The 22,856-nt window shown below is 37.3% G+C and overlaps 1 protein-coding gene across 1 annotated transcript in view; it reads right to left on the bottom strand.

Moving 5' to 3' along the window:
* VAT1L (vesicle amine transport 1 like) overlaps positions 1 to 22,856 on the bottom strand; it is a 64,166-nt gene that overhangs the window by 3,225 nt on the left and 38,085 nt on the right. Inside the window, exon 8 of the mRNA XM_075161453.1 lies at positions 1,897 to 1,980. Within this exon, the coding sequence (XP_075017554.1) occupies positions 1,897 to 1,980 (84 nt within the window). The remainder of the gene's footprint in view (positions 1 to 1,896; positions 1,981 to 22,856) is intronic.

The raw sequence follows: 22,856 nt of genomic DNA, 5'->3' as shown, positions 1-22,856 counted from the left end.
AACTTTTGCCGGCACTACACCGCTTCCAGCTAAAATTGCAAGCTGTTCCCTCATGGCTTACAGCTGAATTACCTAACAGAAAGCTGCTTTGTAAGACAGTTGTGCAAGCGGACTCTGATCTGTGCACTTGTAGCAAACTGGTATTAAGGCTCTCAGGTAGGAAACACGACTGTGTAGGAAGTTTACAGAATGTGTGAGTCCTCTGGTTTACAACTCCTCCTCTATCTGCTCTTCCAGAAACAGGTAACACTATTCTTTAACTCCAGCTAATGGATGGGATCTGGTCCCACATGAGGCATAGTGTCATGAAAAGTCAGAGAGCATATGTTTTATATAAAAAACAATGTAACTTTATAGAGCAGTGGATATGTAGACGCTGGCAGAATATACCTATGACAGAGTGCAAATCTTGGATCATACAGGAGTGGGGAGAAACTGCACTGCCATATCTTATTGAAGATGCCTGTACAGGTAGTAGGCAGTTGCAGAAATCTGTAGTTCAGGATAGCATTTAAGGAGCACATCGTGTTTTTTCACGTGAGAATATTTATTACAAGCTGTGTAAAGGTGCAAGACCCTCCTGTACTTCACCTCGTCGGTGTGACTTGTCTCTGCAGGCACAACAAGAGTCTGGCTCACCGGACAGGTGGTAGTGTTTAACAGCACAGATTAGTATGACTGAATTTTCTTATACACCAACATTACGTCTCTTAGGACACAAGAAGATTCTTGTATTAACTGATTTCAAAACCAACTAAGCAAGGGACCCATTTGCTTTTTAAAGAGAAATGCAGTGACGTTATACCTTCCCTGTTTGATTACTAGCCTCTGCTGGAAATAAAAATAAAAAGCTCAAACACAACCTGATTTTAACGGAGAAAAGCAACGCTCGTTTTTTTTAAATTAACACCCGTTCGTGAAAGCGTATCAGATTTGTTATCACCTTATAACCAATGGCTATTGTGAATATACAAGAGAACAGATGGAATAAATGTATCAATGTTGTGTTAGGGATTCTTGTTTACAGTTTTAAGATGCAATCAGCTATAATAATGCCTGATTTCCATGTGTGAGGTCCCAAAGCCTTCCTTTTCCTTGCAGCAATTTTGTATGAGATTTGGGGCCAATTTTAGAGTAAGAGCTTAACTGTAATTCCAGGTTCTTTTCTGTTCTTTCAAAACAGGAGATAATCTCAGGTCTGAAATCAAACTTCATACATCAGTATTGATTTGAAGTCAATTTTTCATTATCTTCTTTCCTACATCATCAGTGAATGTTTAGGCAGGAGCCTGACTTTCATTTACTACTGCTCTCTGTAATGTTTCAGTACCACGTTAAGTGCTCCAAATCCAGTGGACCAGAGCTCCATCATAACTATCTTCCTTCAGAACATTGCTAGAAGGAAGTATTTTGGTATTATACTTCATATATTATAATACAAGTAAAAGAAATTCCTACCAAAAGTACACTCCGACTTCTGTATGGGAATCAGAAAGCACTTCTACGTTTGTACACTGGAGTAATATTGACTGTGTCTTTTTCTGTTCAATCCACTTATTAATACAGGAATTTTGTATTACGTGAAATGTCTATTTGTTTTCCATCACAGGGACAGAAATAGATGTGGCAGTTTTATCCTGATCTAAGACTTGCAGACACATTTTTGGAGAGGCAGATAGCCATTCAGTATAGAAAATTAACTGCTGGGACTCTAGGAATTACAATTGCATTTCACTTTGGGTTAAAAATATGTTATGATTATTGGTTCTATTTAGGTGCTATCGATTTAGAAGAAACCAGTATTAAAAAAAAATCGTAAGGGACATTTCTCCAAAGATTAATACCATGCTTTAACTTGTGTGACTGTACACCACCTATGTAGTTCTTTGCACTCACCAGGGGAGTGGGGGCTTTCTCCACATCCAGAATTAGTTTTCCTATATTTCCTCGGTCATGGATTCTCTGCATGGCCTCTTTCACCTGAAAGAAAGAGAACCTATTTTCAGGCACACGCTAAGAGAAGCCTGAATTCCTTCCTTCCAAAACCAGCAATACATTTAAGGCATGCTATGTGCAAGGTCATTCAAACAGCTGCTTGAAACAAAATTAATAGTTAAACATTTTTTTAGTGAATTTGTAAGGCCTGATTTTTGCATTATGTTTGCAAAAATGGGATGCGAGTCTTGATGACAGTTTCTGAATAGTGTAATACATACATAATGTTAATGTAGTACAAAAGCAATGGTTAATTGAGGTGCTGAGAGAAATACAGGCTCAGGGAGTTAATCCTTACAGGTTGTTCATTAGATTTTCTCTTTGCAGAATATTTATCAAGAAACCCTACTTTCACTGGAAGTATGAAATGTTTTTCTAATTGACCTATGATATTTTTCAATTAATTTCTTTTGCATTCCTATAGAGGGAATGCCATATCCAGGCAGTGGCTGTGATTAATGCAGTACTGTGGTTCTCACTGCATAAGTGAGTATTTCTTTCCTTCTTTTTTCCACTTTTTTTTTTTTTTAAATTTTAAGTAAGTAGTGTCCTACAGATACCACTAAGATTAGAGATTTAACAGCTGGCTGCAATTAGCACATATGAAAAAGGAACAAAAACCTCCTCTTACTATTGCACTGGAGAGGAGCTTATTTTGATGTATGAAGTTTCAGAACTCTTGAGAGCTAGGTGTTGATGAATTGAAATTATGTGTGTGTTGCACTGAATGTTCAATGTGCAGCATGCAGACCACTATTAAATCACTGAAAATTGGAAGATATCAAGAGTTTCCTCACTTTCATTGTGGGAAACTTCAGGAACTGAAAATGTACACATAAAGGCTGTTTCATATCCTCATCACACTTTTTTGCTGGCATAACAGGATATGTTGAGACAAGAAAGAGTTTTATGTTAATAGGATCTACCATCTGTGACATAGTTGTATTGAATATTTTAAGAATAATGGCATAGAAGTTTGAAACAATATGCTGAATTGGGAACAGGTGGGTCCCACAATACATTTAAAAGCGTGAATTGGGGTCCAGGCACCTAAGATCTTTACTGAATGTCTAATACAGAAGAAGGTATGAGATTTTTAAAGATACTAAGTGAATTCAGCTTTCAACTTCCAATTATATTTAATGGATGCTGGGCACAAAATGTCTTCACCATCTGTCAGCCTTATTTTGAAAGCTGACTGCAGTGAACTCAATATTACAACCTTAATTTGGCCAAGTGGTTCCCTCAATTAGTAAATACCAGACTTAAAAAAAAAAATATCTGTTAGAACAAAAGAAAAATTGCACCGCAAAACACAATGATTTTCTAACTTAGGGCATAATTGTACATTAACCTTGGAAAACGCAGTCTTATAAATCCCACTGGATAGAATGTCGACCTCTAAATGTAGTCTACAAAATCACAATAACTTTTATGAAGTTACCTTACAGCATAAAACAATACCTAACTATCCTATAAGACTTGTTCTGCACTATGGACAATATTCCTTTAAGAATATCCAACAGAGACTCTGAAGAAGCAGCAAGCTGTATTATTATTTATGACTCTTATTAGCCAAATCAAGCTTTTAGGAGTCTACAGCATGGCATAAATAACCAACGTAGATGTGACAGAATTGGAGAAATCAGCAAACACACTTGCCCGTCCATTGAAATTTATTACCAGCACATTATGTGGAAAGCAGGGCATGCAACATTTATTTTAATTTGTACCATATCATATTTAGCGAGGCAAATTTGAGAAAATGTGCTTTCCCTGCATTTTTCATATGCACAGTATCAAATTTAAGACTCTGGAGAAAGGTTCAAGAGTTGTTTCCAGGACACTTGTAAGTAGCTTGCAAATGCAAACAGCAGGCAGAGGCAAAGGGAACAATAAAACTTATAACAATAATAGTGGCTATGGAGTCCAGATGGAGCTATTAAAATATATAAAAAATTTGAAAAGAAGTTTGAAGAGCTGATACAACATCTGTATATTTTAGTGTTATTTGCAACTTACCTACCCAGTTAGTCAAATTCTGTACTAGTGCAATGCCATTCAGTACGCCATGTCTGAGTTAAGAGACCATGAGCTATTTTATAAATGAGTAATTTTTACGTTTATGGCTGCTAACAGTCCACTTATTTCAACCAAGACTGCAACTACTTGTTTCCCAAGGGGCCTGAATATTAAAACCATTCCCTCTTATACTATAGAGAGCAGAGAGCATTAAAAACCTTCTTTGCTATGCAAGTATGGTTAAGGCTTAAGTTGTTCTATGCAGGCTATATAAAAGCATTTACTTTTTCATGTTAACATTTAAGTGTTGCATATAGTCTGCCTTTCGCAGAGTATGGTATAGAGCTTATGCCGAGTCTGTGCCTGCGTGTTTGCATGTTACCAATGAAGATGGTGAATCACCCTGCACTTGGTTATCAGACCCAGGCTTAACTGGTAGTACAGTGAGGTATGTGGAATTTATTGGAGGTTCTCTGAAGTGGTTGAAGTTTGATTCAAAATAAATATCCCTTCCAGTAGCAAGGATCAAAAGGGTTTCTCTCTTCTTACAGAATTGTGTCCCTAAATTACTTTTCATCAATTATTCTACATTGGTTGCTATTTGCATTTGTCAGCTCCAATCCAAGTAAATGGATCCAATGTACTTTTGTTTGTATAGACCAGTTAATTGAATTTCTTCTTGTGCAGTATCATCAGCAAAGGGCTCTTGGATTGGAAATAGTGCAAGGCAGTGTTTACTAATATAAAGAGTTTCCATTGGAATAAAGGACACAAATTCTATTGGCCTTTGTTTGCTTTCAAGTATAGCTCAGCCCTTAGAGGGTTTGTGTCTAAACTAATGCTGAACTACAGATTTTAGCCTTGAGAGGCCCCAAATTGACACAATATGTATCACAGAGCTCTGCACTGGAATCAGAACTATTTTTACACATTAGTGGACAATTGGAAAATGCTTCCACTTTCCATGTTATTTATGTAAGGAAAGCTGGCAAACCAGTTACCGAGAAATAAGACCCAGAATGCTGTACAGCCATGCACTGTCTGATGTATCCAACACAGGCCCTCCTAAGCAGCAGTAGAGGAAAATGATTAATAGCAAAGGAAAAATAAAAAGAATCCCAAGTTTGCCCTTTCCCTCAAGCACACTTGCATTAATTCGTATTTTAGTTTGACATACTGTTTTTAAACATACTCTAGAGCAGAATCACCTTCCCCTATCTGTTCAGTCTAGTGGAAAATGACAACAAACACAGGAAAAGGATCTTGCTAACCCAGTTTGAAACAATTTGCATATGCTTTAGGGAATATGCTTTTGTAATTGGAAAAACAATTTTGAACAAGTATATTCCTTCTATCCCTTTCAGCTCTACAAATGGTACAGTCATGGATATGTTATATATCTTCATTCAGGTGTTTTTCAGCGATGACAGTGAATCTGGAAATTAAGATGACCTATGCAATAATGAGGTCATCTGTAAAACAAAAAACATGGTCTAGAAAGACAAAACCAATGTACCTCCAGGTCCTTTACAAGTCATGCTTACCATGCCCTGCAAGAAATATTCAAATTCTTATTCTCCATCATAACTCCCCAAGTGCTGCAGATTTTCTGAGCCTTCTATGAGCACCTTCCTCATACCACTCTGCTGGACCCAAGCAGAGAGGCAAGGAATATAAAATATAGAGACCTTAATTGGGAACATACAGAACCATTGCACTCTGTTAGCATTATAGGCAAAATTTAGCAGCTTTAACATTTCTTGAAAATTTTAATCTATTAACACACACTTGCACATTTAAAGAGGTTTTATGCTACCAATGCCATCAACAGAATTCTTCAAAGAATTGATACAAACACAGGTTAAAAACAAAAATCACAAAGCTGGCAAAGGTGGCCTGTTGTGAAAAAGCCTATTCAAGTGTATTTTCCTGAGGGGATGTTATGGCCGGGATCTCAGAGCTTCTCTTGGACCAGAGCCACTTCTGTCCATCTGTATTGTGTATCACACTGAGAAGAGCAACAATTACTGTCAATAGACCTTGGTAGGAGAGTAAGGGCAGAAGCGCCCTTACTCTGTTACCGGTCAGAGATGTTCTAAAAGAGGTTTCACGACAGCTGTGTTCTCTGGAATTATAAAGTCTGACAGCTGTACGGAATCCTCTCCAACACCACCGTAGTCTCTCTCTTGGGGTACTCCTCAAAAGTATCAAGAAGTTTGGATATGGTGTCCTCTTTAAAAATTCTTATTCTACTTCAAATAGGCTCATCTTCTCCAGCCTCAAATCTTTTCAAAATCAAGCCGGGGCACTTATCTTAATCAACAATTGTAATGTTCAGAATACTGTTTAATACTTTCATCTCCTACCACACTAGATTTTCTCTGTCTTCAAAAACAAGCTGTAACAGTGAGGCCTCTCTCTAACAATATTTATACAGAGAAGTATTGCAAAAAGTTAGTGTTTTTAAAATTCTGCATGCAAACTAAAACAGAAAAACAAGGAGAAAGCAAGCTGACCAGGCACAATGGGTTCTAGATTCAAGGGACGGATACCTGTCTTGTCTTCCTACTGTGAAACATCTGAGCACTACAGGCTTTCAAAGGCAATGCAGATAATGATACACACTAAAGAACAGGATTTTGGAAATTCTAACCATGGATAAGTCCGGAATTCCATGTGGGTCTAACAGACTTTTAAAATCTGGATTGAGAAAGCTCAATACTTGTTCCTCCCAATGAGAACTTTGACAATAACTGGCTGTGCTAACTGTTTGCAAATTCAGAAATGATGCCACACCCAGGGTAATGGCATGCAACATTCTGCTCAACCTTCCCTCACTGATTAAAATATTAAAATTATTGAATATTATAATCCTCTCCAGTTCATACAAGAGCAACACAAAGAAATCAACAGGAAAATCTCAGCACATCTCAGGACAATGCTTAGACTAGGCAGGTGTATGTATTTTGGGATATTCTGTTTGTGTGTTTTGGGTGAGTGTTTATTTCTGTGCTTTGTGATGGGGAAAAGATTAGTCTGGTCTTTACTTTTGTGTGTGTGTGTGTGTGTGTGTGTGTGTTTGTTTTTTTTTAAAAGATATCTTTCCAATGGAGTAGGTTGCTAAAATGATTCATTCAGTGTTGCTGATTCTATTGGATTTGGGGAATTTGATATCATTTTAGAAAGACTGATTATGTACCTTGAAATTACTGATACTTAGGTCTTGATGCTACCTATTACCAAAATAAGCCAAAAAGAAGAAATTTAATTTAAACATAATTTAATTTAAAAAATAAATAATTTTTAAAGTTTCTCTGTGCAATTTTAAAATGGTATCTTTTTGTAAAAAAAATGAAGTTTTCACTGCAGCAAAGGAAATGCTTCCCACTAGGCTGTAGTCACGGAGATGCCTATATAGTCTCAATTTAACAAAACAACTAATTTAGCAGTATCACATTAGCTCTAGAGATTGTTAAAGAGAAGTAGCATGGTATTATAAATACAAAAGATTTCCTGTTCCTTGTAGCAATGATACGCTAAATTGATATAATATCTCTAACAGAAAGACAGATTTCCATATTTCTTTAGCTAATACCTCATGGCAGACCGTATGATTTGCAAAGTTTTTATTTCACTAAAAGCAAAAAAGAATACACTACAATAACAACCATAAATTATTTTCCTCCACTGAATACAACAGCAGTGTATGCACTGGAAACATGGTATGATTTTATTGTAGCCATTCTGTCATTAGTGAGCTGATAGCAATTCTAATTTAAAATAAAGTACAAGCTTGCATAAAAAAAAAAGAGAAAAACAAAAATGATTTTGGTTTCTTACTAGCATTTCTAAAACAGTAAAGTGCTAATAATAGCAGAGTACTAATAGTAAAGTACTAATACTGCAACTAAGAAACCAGCTCTTTTAAGAATCGCATTATATCCACAAATGACTTACAAAAATTTAATGAAGTGCTCTGTCAGCACTCCTAACTAATTTGCAATATATTTCTATGTGGGAAATACATGTAAAAAAAGCACAAAATTAAGCATGTAATATTACCTGTAACCACTCAGACCAGAAAAAAGATCTTCATACTGAAATTAAAAATAGCAGCCACAATACATTTTTTTATTCAAGTAATTTCTACAAATCTAAAATAATGTAAAACAAGGTATATTCCAAACAGAGCAAGTAACATAATATGCTATCAGATTATGACATTATATTTGGATATTTGCAGCTAACTTCTGACTGCATTGGTTTTTTACAGCTTTTGGTAGGAGTGTATAAAAACAGTCCATTTTAAATTGACTAAAAGACTTTTTTTCCTGAAATGCATCTTGTACACCTGCCTTAGTACTAGTTTTTTTCCTATGTTCTCCTTGGATTTTTCTTGTTTGGTTTTAGCACTATGTTTTCCCCAGGTAACTAGGGAATGTTTCCCATTAGTAACTGGGACAGATTTCTTGCCTGGCTTTTCATCTTAAGTCATTCATTTCAGGCCTCCACCTCTACTGTCCTGGTAGTCATGGCACTGATCCTTCAATTTGCTGCAGACTGCAACCGAAGTGAGATGAAGGGAGGAGCGCAGTGCCTTACAGAAAGTATCTTATGATTTAACCTTCGATCTCCATTACAGAACAAGCTTGCGAACTGTGCTGAGACCATGATTACTTTGGAAAGTTCCTGAATAGAGTTGTTTTCCTGGATGTAAGTCTGACCCTTTATAAATAATATATGCCTGAAACAAACAATTATGCTTCAACTTGGTATTGCTATAGTCAAGCCTCCACTTATTTACCCATTTTACTTCAAACTAATTTGTTGGCTGTTCTGCCAAAACAATTTCTGTTTGAAATCAAGAGCCAACAGTAATCTCTGCTGCGGTATTCATAAATGCTTGCTGACTTTCAGTTGTCTCTGGAACTTCATTTTGTTGTTCGAATATAGCAAAAGCGTTCTACTGCTTTATAAATATAGGAATGTTAAATGGAAAATGTATTACTAATTATCTGTTGCACCATTTCACAGTGTGAAAGATAAATGCAGCCTGCCTAAGAAATGGATGCTATTTTCAAGCCTTTGGATATTATTTTAAACATAATGATCCGTTTCTGTATTTGGCTCTTATAAGGAACTAATCGGAGGAGTAAAATAAGAGAGACTGCAAAGTTGGAACACTAAACCACTCGCTATGCCAATATAACACATTGGGGGTGTTAGGCCCATGTTATTAATACGGATGTTTAGTAGAGAGAAACAATTAAGGCAACATGCCATGGAAAAACTTCCTAGTGTGAACGTCAAAACATAATGATTTCATCATCCTACATGAAGCTGTTCAGCTCAGTAATATCATGAATTTTATCTTTTTTTTTTTTTTAGTAAAGTTATACATTTACTTCAGGGAAAAAAAGAGAATAGAAAGACACTGGTGCAATAGAAGAGTGGATATTCTTTTAACTCCATGATGTTGAAAGTAATTTGTTGCACAAACTGTCATCTACAAATTACAGTTTCATTCTTGCAGATGACTTCTTTACCCCCTTGCTCTCAGCTAAGGCAGGTTTATTGGATGGAGGCAGAGGACTGTGTACTATCTATCACCCCTCTGGTGATACTGGCTTTCCCTGAGGTATGTGAAAGGATTTCTGCTTACAATAAAGGAATCCTTCATTCCCCTTGTTGGTAAATTAGGCTATAGTATGAAAGGCTAAAGAATCTTATGCCAAGGTTACAAATTTAATCCAAGCCAGAAGTGAAATTAGTTTAATTATCTCAGTGTAATCTGTCAAACTCATCAATCGTTCTAACGCTGTATCACTATGTGTTGTCAAAATGGTGATCAGCACCCAAATAAAAGGAACGTCCCTCATCTCCAGATGGGCGCAGTGGAACAGAGCATCAATTTAGTTTACGATCTACAACTGTAATTTTTCCTCTCATTAGTTCCACACCTTTAGGTTCAATATTGCTGTTTATTTTCACACATTACCTCAAAGAATCACCTTTTGACCTCTGTTTACACATTGAAAATGTCCAAGCCTTCCAGCATGTCAAGACAGTTCCCCTCTAGCCCTGCAATAATCCCCTCATCCATTGAAACCTGTGCTGCAAAGATCAGCCCAAAGTCTTACTTTTCCAGCTATGTCCCTTTCCTCCTTAATCCTTTAGCCGATCCTTCAGACTAAAAGTGAAGACATAAGTAGCAACATGTACTCTCTGCATCTGGCCATCAACCCAAGTCCCTTCTGCCCACATCACCTCCTATGAGCACCTTTACCCAGTATTATTTTAAGCACCTGCACGATTTTTCCTGTGCTGCATTTACACATAAGAGAGAATCCAACAAAGACATCTCCAAAGCTGGTGCTTTAGCGATTCTTTACAGTAATCCCCCAAATGGTAATGTCACTACACCCCTCGAATTCTTCCTAAGTCTCTTTTGGTGTATATGGGAGGCTAAAACCAGCTGATTATTTGAGAAGTAGCAGCCATAGTCATGTAACAGTTATCCCATGCTCCCTCACTGGCTCATTCCATGCGATCCTCTTGGACAGTTTTTGAAGCAGGGACTGTATCTTCTTAGGGGTGTGTATATCATGTCAACAGGACCCCCACCTGATCATAGCCAGGCCTGCTAATCACAGCTACAGCACACAGAAATAGTAACAGCACCTTTTAACCATCCGTCATTGTACAGCCAATTTCATGTGTAAGTAACAGAGATGGAACAAAGCATTTTGCAACAGCAAATTACCTTTATCCTGAGGCTTTCTTACTTCAGTTCTCCAAATATGGGGAGAAAGGAGGGAGCACCCATTTAGCCTGCTTAACCATCAGAAACAGAATCATGTCTTTCCTCCAAAGTTTTGTTTGTTTGAACTGTATTGTCAACAAAAGAACCTTCAAGTTCAGGAGAGAAAGAAATAGCAGTAACAGAGGCCAAATACAAGAAATGCAGAAACTAGCAAAGGGATTTAGATAATTGTCTAAACATACAGGCATGTGCTAGAACTTAAAATTAGAAGCCTTAGTTCAGAAATAGGTTGGAAAAGACACAGAAATACAGATTATCTCACAGGATCTTTGTAACACTCAGCATAGTCTTTGGTTTGGTATGCTGTGTAGAACAGGTCCAAAACCTACTTTGTAATGCTATTGTCAGGTTCAGTAGATGTTGGAAAGGAAAGCACATAGTATGACAGCTACTTTTTGAGGAGAATTTGGAATATTCTGTGTATATGAACAAATTTCACTCCCTGTTCCACTGGTGTAATTTCCCTGACATCACTAGGTTGCATGTGAATGAGAAGAGCAGGTATTAGGAGAGGATAAAAGTCTCAGTTGATAAAGGAATACCAGTAGTGTTCAATAAGCTTCAATTACTCGAGCGTATATTCTGTAAATAAATATTATCCTTCAAACATGGTTTTCACACAGCTCAGCACTTTCTGACCACTCCTCCAATCTCGGCATAAACTTTCCGTTAGGAGAACTCAGTATTTTCCTTACGAAAGCCACGAGATCCTCCTGCTATTACCCTTGCCCTAGTCCTCTATATGCAGCTAAAACAATAAGAAGTTGTTTAGCTTCTGTATTACTTCCGTGCAGGCCCTCTCTGACAGAGAGAAGAGCTGTCTGCAAGAGCATTCCTTACCAATAATTAATTCCTCTCTTGCTCGCTGTCGTGTGTCTGAGCAGCCTGCAACTGCATCACGTCTGCGAAATCACATGGACAGGATCTCCATGGTGACAGTGTCATGCGGTATGCAAACATCAGCTGGCTAGTCAAGGTTACTTTGGCAACCCAAGTGTCACAGGTAATGATCCAAATCTTGTTTAAATTTATGAAAGAATAATCTGAATTAAAAACTTGCCCGTTTTTCATTCTACAGCTGGTTCTGTTCTGTTATTGTTCATAACAGACACTATTTCAATGAGCCCAGAGCTATCTCCATTAGAACTACAAACACTAATATCAGTAATATTTATTTAAGCATCATTTGTATGCAGTAATGAAGAAAAAGATGCATACTGCAGTCTATTCTAGCTGACATACCGCATAAGCAAATCTTTAATACTATAGCATTCATTAGTGCTCTAAGGCAACATGATTTTTATTATCAGACTCACTGCTGTGGTCTATTACAAAACTATGTTGTCTTTAATATGAATTGTGAGCTGCATTATAATTGCAGATGCTCTTCTCAGACCAGGAGAAGAGTGTTCTTTCATGTCATTGACGTATATGGTGCTTAAATCCCAACACAGCACTCCATATGAAGAAAAATCATGTAGTCTGTCTTCTAGATTATGTCTGCTTAGCTTTGGTCTGTGGAAGGGAGGAAACTCAAGAAACCAAGGATAACAGTTTCTTAACTTGCTGGCAGCTCTGAGGGAAGTGAACTGGTACACTACTTCATGCAGATTTCGCCAGGGCGTTAGGGCACAGGAAGTATAGAGCAAAAGTAAATCTCCCTTTCAGGCTACATTTGCCACAGTCCTGTCAACATGGCTTGGGCCAAGAGAAGGGACAGGACACGGGCTCCCTGCGGATCCTGTGACACACACACGGTGAGCAGTCACTGGGCTCCTTTGCACTAATGACTGTGTCCTTCTACTCTCAAAAGTGACATCTGTCAAAATTTAGTCCTATTGTTTTGCTGACATATTTCCTCCTCGCTAATCTTGAAATGTCTCTCTCATGTTTATGCAATATGATTTAGTGGAGTAATATTTCATTGGGAAACATGCTGACTTTTTTTTAAAGCTTTTTTTTTTTTTTTAAAATGAGTTTGCAATGCTTTCCTTTCTCAGGCTAAGTCTTCTGTACAATCTTTTGTAGAAAAGCTGTTTGCCTGTATGTGATCACTGACAATTACCCTACCACAGACACAGTTATTTGGACAAAACCATCCTTTTCCTTGTAGGGATTATTTCCTTTGGGAGGAATGGAATAACCTGTATTGACCACAACACACTTCCATGGGAATAATATGCATTCATGATAGGAATATTTTCCTTGCACTGTGTAGTAGAATAACTAGCAGAAAAGTGCTTCTAGTATTTAATTGACCTAACTGCTGTGACAAAGTCCTCCAATTATCTGTTTGCATGGGAGCTGGGTATATGGGAGACTGGCAAACCCACACCTGCAATTGGCCTGTATTACCCTCTCTTTCCCAGGCTGATTCTCCTCTCTTACCTACACCATTAATTCTAAAGAATTAATTAAACTCTCTTTGTTCTCCTGGATGCTGAGGGTATGCAGCATCTTGCAAGACAGATGGAAAAGCAGCATAATATTTACAGGATTTTGCATAGGCTCTATCCCTGCCCATGGTGAATACTGCAAGCTCTTAACATGCAGAAATCAAGCACTGAGCATATGCAAGAAGACACATCAAACTCGGGGTATCTGGGGCCCAATTTTCACAAATACCTACTGAAAAAAAAGTTTCACGGGAAAACATGGATACAACCAAAATCACCTGCTACAGTGTTAAAAAGTCAGTCTCGTTAGCAATGATTTTGAGCTGATTAGAGTATTTTAGACACAGGAGTAGGAAAATAACTTGGGTCATGGAGTCTACTTCCTTGCTGTGAAGCTCACATGTCATGTCATCCTGCTAGTATCCATCTGAAATCAAAAATTATTTTATTCAACTCACCTGCTTATACTTTGTTACGCTGAACTTTTGCACCAGTGGTTTTGCCTGCATACATACAAATAGAAAGTACTTTTTAAATCCCTTTCATTCCTCCATTGCTACTCACAGCTGCAAACAGCAGCTCTAGCCTCTATTCCCTTCTGCTGCCCGTCAGCGACGAGAGACCTTTTCTCTGGAATACCTTTTAGCCTCACTGTATGTTGCCATGGCAGCGAGACTAAAACCAGACCCAAGACGAGAAAAATGTCAAAGGAATAAAAAGTGACGCTACAGGCAAATTCTGACTGAGTCCTCCCTCAGCTACTGAAGATATCTATTAAGTTATACATCTTTTAGATGGAGAGCTACAGCTGCAGAACTGTGCTGTTTTCACTCCTTCCTTATTCCTACAAGCTCCTGCTGACGTCAATGAGTATTTGTTTTGCCTCAGTAAAATTCAAAGAAAAAGAGATTTAAAGCCTTGTAATTACAGAATAACTGAGCCAAATCTTGCCAGCTTTTACTTACAGAGTCAACAGGGATAAAGCAGAAAAAAGGCAGAACCAACATAAAATTAAATATTTAGAAGTACTAAACAGCAGCGCCTAGATTATCAATTTGGTGGGAGCTTTCCTACATGGTAAAAGAGGAGAAAAGACCTTGAAATTTGATCCATCAACACGGAGAATTCCAGCTAGTTAGGACAGCTCAGGAGTATTCAGCACTTTGACAGTTAAAGACTAGTTTTTGGTTGCAAGCGAAGTGCTATAGAAAGAACATCTCTATAAGACTACGTGTATTATCTTAGAAAAACCTGCACAGAGTGAGAAGGAAAGCTATTTTTGATTTAAACTGGCACAGCACAGCTTTTCTCATTATCATTTGTTATTAACATAAGCTTTAAGAAAAAGAATTTTTTCTGCATTAATATGGGAAATAATTACCTTATTACTTTCAAAGTCAAGGGTTGTTTCAGGAGTAGAGATTTGGTGAAGAAATCCCTGGAACACACTCGAGCAGAAAAGCCCCGTCTTGTGAATCAGGATGAAGATTTAAGGATCCTTAGCTGGAATTTCTTTTAGAGCAACAATAAAGCCAGAACTCCTGGACCCAAATCTTCTGCAGCAGACTGTCTAGCTGATAGCACAATACAAACATATTGACTCTATACTGAGATTAACCAGTCTGAAGACGAGCACAGTGTTGCGTGGAAGGGATATAGAACTACGTGATTGAGAAGGTCCTCAAATCCACTGACCAAAGGGGGATCCCTCCTACACCACACTTCTGGTTGCCACTATATGCCTGTGAGCCACTGACTCCCAGCTGCTGTCCGAGTCTTTGGGATTGCTGGTAGAAATTACTATAGCCTGGTCCCAATTTATACTAGGAAGGTGGCTTTAAGCACATCAAAGCCGCAAGCAGAGGAGCTCAGAACTGGTAACCTTTTTGGTACCTTTCTCCATTCTGAGCCATAATGCATCTTATAGTAAGTTGCAGCCAACTGTGCCCCAGTGGGATGCCCCACATACTCCTGAACCTTGGGGTATTCAAAAGTGTAGCGGTTCAGATTCCGCTCTAGTGAGTCTGGTTTGGTCCGCAGCAGCAGCTCTTACACTGGGGAAAATTCCTTTGACTGCAAAGGAGTTCTGGCAGTCGCAGGCAAAAGAAACAGGCCCTCTGTATTTGGTTAAGATGCAGCAGTCTCCTGCCTAAATTGAATTCGTATACAATGTTCAGTTTGGTGTATTCCTGTATTCCATCACAATCTGTTATAACAATTTATGGCAGGAAATAAAGTTTATTACATTCATCACTATGCAATTTAAAAAAAAGACATTTTTATGTGGTTATTGACTATCAAGCTCCATGACATCAGTTTTTAAACTCTTGCCTCAGCAATGTTGCGTTGTAATCTCTGAAAAAACGTTTGGAGAAAAACTGCAGCAACCCACAACTATGTCTCATTTGTTCTCTTTCACATAAGCATGCTCCAATAGTTAGAGTGTCATTAAACTCCCCCCTCCTCCACCCCCAGAACATGCAGACTTAATTATAAGCATACTGCTTTGCATAGTGTTGTATTGTTGTCTTTCTAATTACAATGCCTAGCCTGTAGAAGGTGAATGTTGTTGATCTCCTCTGCACAGCCTTGCAACAGCAATCCTGTCTGGTTACTTCTCTGTGGGAGCCTGGCAAACAGAGATCCCTCTTCACACACAAGTGAGAGATCGGACAGCCTTTCTGGAACTCTATTGTTTCACAGCCATACAAGAACTCAAGTCTGAAATACTTCCAGAACCACAGCTTTTCACACAGACTGTCTAGACACTTGCAGGACACTATTTAAAGACAGAAGAATCTTTTCTTTGACACAATATTCTGAATTGCCTCTGAGCTAACTAGCTTCAAGGTGTTCCAGGTCAATCCATGTCTTAATTCTGCCTCTGGGCAAATGGGCACAAACATTGCCACTTGGGGGTGGGGGGGAACCCAACAAACCAGCTTGCAAAATATTAGGTGATTCTTGAACACACATTTATCAAGAATCAATGCCAATTCTACCATGTTTTTGTACATGTATGCAGTTACACCAGAATATAAACGAAATACCAAAGACTAGGCTCTTTTCTACAGGGACTCCACTTCATTTAAGCAACAATATAGGGCCCTGATTCCTGAGGCTCCCAGGCACAGCAGACTTTACATTAATGGCAGTGTTAAACCTTCACAGTGACAGCACCTGTGAATATTATTTGTGGATTTAACACTGCTTCACTGTATGGGTGTGTGCAAAATATTTGAATTGCATGCCTTGGTTTCTTTGTCTTTACAACAACACACAATATTTACATAGTCCACAGGAATACTGCTGTGTGCTAGTGCATCAGTCAGGTGGCCCTTTAAACCATACCACAGCTTTAGCGTACAGGCTATTACAATTTTTAGTGTTCAGAGTCAAAAAAAAAAAAGAAAATTATTCCAGAAAGTTCAAAGTGCCTGTTCTATATGCTGCTTCTTTTACTGTCTCCCTAACCAACAGTCCTTGTCATGTTAGAAGCTGGATATTGGTGTAGATGAAACCCTGTTCTGACCTCGTATGACTGTTCATATGCTCCAAATGCAATCAAATTAGGGATAATGCAACCTGAACTCACCCAGATACACTGATGTTTGAGGCATGAATAAAGACAGACATTTAGCTCCGATGTGTTATTAGTACTGATTACTCTCTGCCTCATTCCAGGATGCAGACCTATACACACCATTTGGGTTTGTGTGCATATGCAAAAGATAATTTGTACTATCACTTTTTTTGCTACTATGGTGAAAAAACAGCTATTCTTTTTTGCAGTTGTATGTTTAGACCAAAAGCCCTTCCAAGTACCTTCTGGATACCACAAAACCAAAAACCCACATGTGGTTACTTCCTTGCTCTTTCCCAAGCTTTTATCGGTACCTGTTTATTCAAATTTCTGTTTACTGGCAACAAAACAGTTTATTTTATATAAAGGAGATATTTCTTTGTGTGTACCTCACTAGAGAGGATTTGCTTTGTTTTAGGAAGCTGCAAAGCTACAGAAAGCTTTCCAAAAGGAAGGTCCTTTTTTATCTCTCATTATTTGACCAGCACTCCATGCTAAAGGCCTGTATGACTCCCACCTCATTTGTCTTTCAGGCTTGTTCCAGTTTTCTAATCCACCAGAACCATCATTCAATAACCGGATCTTCACAAAAAAGTCATTTCTACAGTCTTGCTATTAGAGCCTTCTCCATAGCTTACCAGCACCACCGATTTTTTTCAGTTATTTCTCACCAACGCTTTTACACCCAGACTTAAAGCACTACAACCTGCATGACAGCAGTTTCCCTTTTTTCTCCCTTAACCTTCCCTGTCGTGGCCTCTCTTCTTTGTCTTGCAGTAGTAGGGGGTTGCTGACTGTGCCTTGCTTTCTTCTACTTGAACCTTGTAATAAGATCCTGCCTTATGAAACCGTGCTTCTTCCCATACCTTTCCCAAATGGCAGATGATCTTTTTGGAAGTCGGGCACAAAACCCATGGCCAACATGACTTCTGCCACTGTAACTTTTCACCATATTTTCTAAACAATTCAAGTGAGTGAGTCAAATATTGTTACTCACAAAGACCTTTTATCACATATTCCTCAGACTCTCCTTGAGCTCTACTTTGAGCTAATTATTTCACAGTATGTGATCTTAAAATCAGTAATAAAAAATTAGAAATTCCTGTACTACCTGTCTGCTTATTCCAAAGAACTTTAAGTCTTCCTTTATTATTACTATGGAGAAGAAATTGTGCTCTATTCCAGAACCACTATTCCAAACCATGGGAACTAAACTTACTGGTTACAAAATACAGTAAACATTCAGTCTTCCAGACAGTAAAGACGTAATCATTAAAAAGCCTTGACACAATAATTTCCAAAGTCTGAGAAGCTTCATATACAAATCCTCCTACTAGGACCAGATTACAAGACCACGTTAATATTGTCTTTGAAAAAACTCTCTGTAACAATGGATTCTCTCCAATAAAATCCATCCCTAATCAGTAAACCAATTATGTAAATTCTTGAAACTCATCAAGGTAAATCCCAAAGGTCTCTAAAGATCCAAATGAGAAAATATTTCTCCTTTGATTTCTTGTATAATTTTTTTTTTCTTTCAGAAAGTAGTACCGTGAGGACTGCAAATCTAACTATTCATAAGTCATCATCGTATTTTTTGATTATTCAAAAAGCTCTCTAAGTCAGATCCTATCCTTGGGTGCCACTCTGTAACTTCATTAAAATTATAGTTAAACAAACCCCACCAATATATTAAATTGTAATACAGTTGTAATGTTAGAGAGTATGATTCATGCTTATCCTCAGTTTGAGCTACATCAGTTTACAGTAAGACTGAAATCGTTCATCTAGGTAAGATGAAAGGTATTTGAATTTATCTTGTTTGTTAGTTAACAGTTTTACAATATATTTTGCAGTCCTATTTGCTTTATTACTTAATATTTCTACTGGCACTGTTAAAAAATTCTCATTCTAAGCCTATATTAAAGATCTTAACTCCACATAAGTATTGTACCAATGTGATTGCTATAAAAATTGATTTCGTTTACAACAAGTTTAATGCTTATGTGTGAATACTCATTCAGCTTAGCATTACATTGTATCGACTGAAATCAAATTGCTATGTAATTGGTAGGAGGGAGCCAAAGCAGAAGTGTTCATGTAATAGAATGTCACTGATTCAGCTGAGACAGTTTCTAATCTAATTCAATTAAACTTGCATGTGTAGATGCACCAAAAAAAAGTAAACGGCATGTATACTAGCTACAATGACTCAGGAAAATAGGCAAGAACTCTAATAACACACATTTTGTTAGCTCTAGGCTAATTAGGCTCAACTGTAGGAACTCTTAGAATTACGCTGGATGTTTCCTTTAAATTGAAGGAAAAGATACAGCATTGTGTTATTTCTGCTAAAGAATTCAAAGGTTATGCCCTTTTTCCTCAGGAAGGTTTAAGATCTTTAAGATATTTTACCCAGGACATAACCGAAGCATATAATAGAAAAAAACTCGGGTTTTTCTCAAATTCTTGTTGGTATTTGGTGATGGTAGGGAGTTCACTTTTACACAACCTTTATTCTACTAAACTGAATGCATTTAAACAAATATTTGGAGCTGTCTGTGATGTGCGAGGCACGATCTGTGATCTATTCTTATAGATACGGCCTACATTTTCAAATGTGCACTTTGATACCACATTCAAAGCCTGAACTTTGATATTCAAACTAGCATATTTAGTAAAATCAAAACAGTGGAAAACCAGTTGCTCATTTGAAAAATCTTAAATTATATTGCTGCCTTTTAGTATTGTTTTCTCTAAGTCAGTGATCGTAACATATAGATTTGCCCCTACAAAATATCTTTGTGTTCAATCATTCGCAGCAGGCTAATACATATAGGAACCTTTTAGTATCGACAATGTATCTGCTTTGCTGCCTTGGTGTTAATTTCTATCATTATCTGTAATGAGCAATAATATCCTTACTAAACTGCAATACCATATAAAACTCTCAATTATCACATTAAATTTGGATTATATTATGCTAAGAGATGTCTTTATGCCCAAGAGTAATTTTGCTTTTAAAACTCATCTGTGTTTAAAACGATTGAAAAGAATATATGAGCCATTTTCATTAGGTGAGAACATTTATCTTGATTAATGATCATTATGCACTAAAATAAAGTGTTATTTTGGATACAATCATTGCATTTTGTTCAGGGTAAAATTACGTAAACCAGAAAAGTAAACCTGCTTCCAACTGAAGTTCCCCACTCCACTTAGAAAAGGACAATTTAATCATAGTATGCATTAATGTTGTAATATGTTATAAAATCTTAAACCTTTAAGACTTTAAAAATCACATGACAGGGAATCTTGGACAATCGGGGAAAAAAATCCAAATCGGAACAGCCTAATAATCAGGTGGCATCAGAACAGAGTTGTACATAGTGTGTGCTGCTACTACTACTAAGTGCCCATGACCAACTCTCACAGCCTTTGGGGAAACTGCACGAGTCTCTTGGTGAGCCCCAAGAGTGGGCTTAAAGCACAACATGGAAGATGCTAGTTTCCACTGACTGGGATATTCATTCTCTTGCTCTCTAGAGAGTAATTAATTGGTCCATGTTGTGATAAGCCAGTAATGAATCTCAAGGTGTGTAAGGTAGGACTCAAACACCGGAATACGTTGACTCATGTCCTTCCTAATTACAATCAATGCCAGCAATGGATCATCTGGTTAATACGTAGAAGATTATCTACATAATACTACAAAATTATCTTATCTACAAGTCTTGTAGTTAAGACAGTAATAAGTGCGCTTTTTTGGGATATCGGCAAAGTTTTATGAAATAGAACACAAAACTTGTGTCTTCTTTGCAATAAAGAGAATTAGACTATTAGTATGAAAATAAAAAAAGAAAAGAAAACAACAACCCAGGAGATGAGTTTTGTGCTACTGCTAATGAGATTTCAAAAAATTCTACCAGTCTGCCAAAACTAGTCATCAACATTAGTTGCTGAGAGACAAAGTTGGTTTTGCTGATGGAACTAATAATTTATTTTTTCTTTGGCTATTGTTACACTATAGCCAAACTGATAAGCAGATCCCAGGAGAAGAGCTAGAATGTTCACTTGAGAAAGGCATTTCTAAAACCAGAAAGGCCCAATTAATTTCATTTCAGTACTACTTTAGTTCAACAACTAAACATCCTTCTACTATAGCTAAAAGCTTATATCAACGTTATCTCTTTATAGGCCAAGCACCCAAAATACCCAGAGGCAGAAAAATGTGAGCTAGAATATACAGCAGAAATGCTGAAGGCATAGTATCTACTGATGTTTCTTACACAGTAATTTTGCAGTCTCTGAAAGCATGTCATTCCCTTCTGCTCTGTTAACCTTTCTGCTCACTGTCAGTCATAGAAGATGGCCACAGGGACCAATGCTGCCAATGTAGCATCATTTAGACAAAATGGACCTATCACATTTAAATATAGAGGGTTTTGTTTATTCTTATCTCCCACTCCCTTTTGATTCTTTTCAGTGACTCCTTAGATGGCTTTCTAGGCGTTCATTAATTAATGAAGTATTAGACTCATAGATTATAGCCAGCAAAAAAACCCAACAAAATAACTAGTCTTATTTTTTGCAAATCAGAGGCCAAAACTTCATCCAAAACCATCAAGGATCTCTTCCGAGTCTGAAAATGGGAAGGTTTCAAAGGCAGGAGGAATCTGAATTATTTGTATTCTGTACTGTGCCAGACAGATAAGGATGACATCTCTCAGCTCTCTCAACATCACCAAGTAGACTTCATTATTTCTATCTCAGTTTTTTTTTAAATCCTTAGCACCTGGGAAAATAGGTCTTTTTAAATTTGAACTGAGACCAAAAAAGTTTCTGAAAGAATGAAAACAATCACTAGAAATTGTTAACACAAACCTCAGATTTCTCCTTCATGATACCCTGGGAGAAAAGCTGAATTTCTCACATTAGCAGTCCCTGCCAGTTCAACTTGAACAACCGAGAGCTTTCTTTCCAAGCCAGTCAACTAATTAACAAAGAAGCGTGAGTGGAATTTTTTGACACAGAGGAAAATCCCAGGTTCCATTCACAGGCTCCATGGCTTAAACTACACATACTAACAGCACATAGCACAAAAATGAAATAGCATCTAAATGTGTCTTTGAAAACTTAGTTTCTAATATTTAGTACCTGCTATTTATCTAGTGGTTTTCATTTATGGCATCCGATAGTTATTTCTCTGAGTGACAGAAAACACTCTCTGTTCCAGATCTTAAGAATTCCTTGCAGTTAGTGGTGCTACCAACTCTGTGGAACAGGAGATGAAGTAAACTTTCTGTTAGAATCCATTTAAAATTATTTCTGCTGGTGGATGTAATGTATTGGCATACATTTAATCAACCTGCATGCAAGACTGGAAGAATACAGGCAGATGTTTCACTGCATTATCAGGTAGAAACAAAAAGAAATTGATTGAAGCATGTTTGGATTAAGGGTATAAAAGTAGGTTTTGTTCTCTAATACTTCATGAGGAGTCTAGGAATTGTTTTTGAATAGGGAAATGACTCCATGAAACCCTGTTTTCCTGACTCTTGAGAACAGCTTAAATTCTACGACAAACAGTAAAAATGAAGTGTAAAACAAACATGTTAGAGTCAAAACATTCAAGATAAACATAGAAGAAATATACTCTTATCTCCTGGAGTTATGTATACATGTTGGTGTTTTTGAAGGTGTTCCTGTTGTCTAAAGTATATCCCCTCTGCTTTGGTAAAGCTTTCCTTAGCTAGGTTTCTGGTTTTTTTCTTGCACAAGTACCGTATCACCATATCAGTTCAATACATAAGGAATGTGTGCCAATTTATTACTTAAAAGCCAGCTAATATATTTCAGTAAGCAGACTTCTCCTGTAAAATACTGCTTCTTTGTAGTAATGAATCAGTAGCTTGCTCCATGTAACAGGTTTATTCTTATTTTTTCTAATGAATGACAAACTGGTTTTTCTCATATACAATCTCCTGTTGCTAATTTAATTAACTGGAAGCATGTGACTAATTTATCTTCAATAGTG

The sequence above is a fragment of the Calonectris borealis genome, chromosome 12, assembly GCF_964195595.1.
Source record: "Calonectris borealis chromosome 12, bCalBor7.hap1.2, whole genome shotgun sequence".
In the NCBI taxonomy this organism is placed as follows: Eukaryota; Metazoa; Chordata; class Aves; order Procellariiformes; family Procellariidae; genus Calonectris; species Calonectris borealis.
Note: the sequence above shows the minus strand (reverse complement) of the source record. Positions and strands in the feature narration are given on the sequence as shown.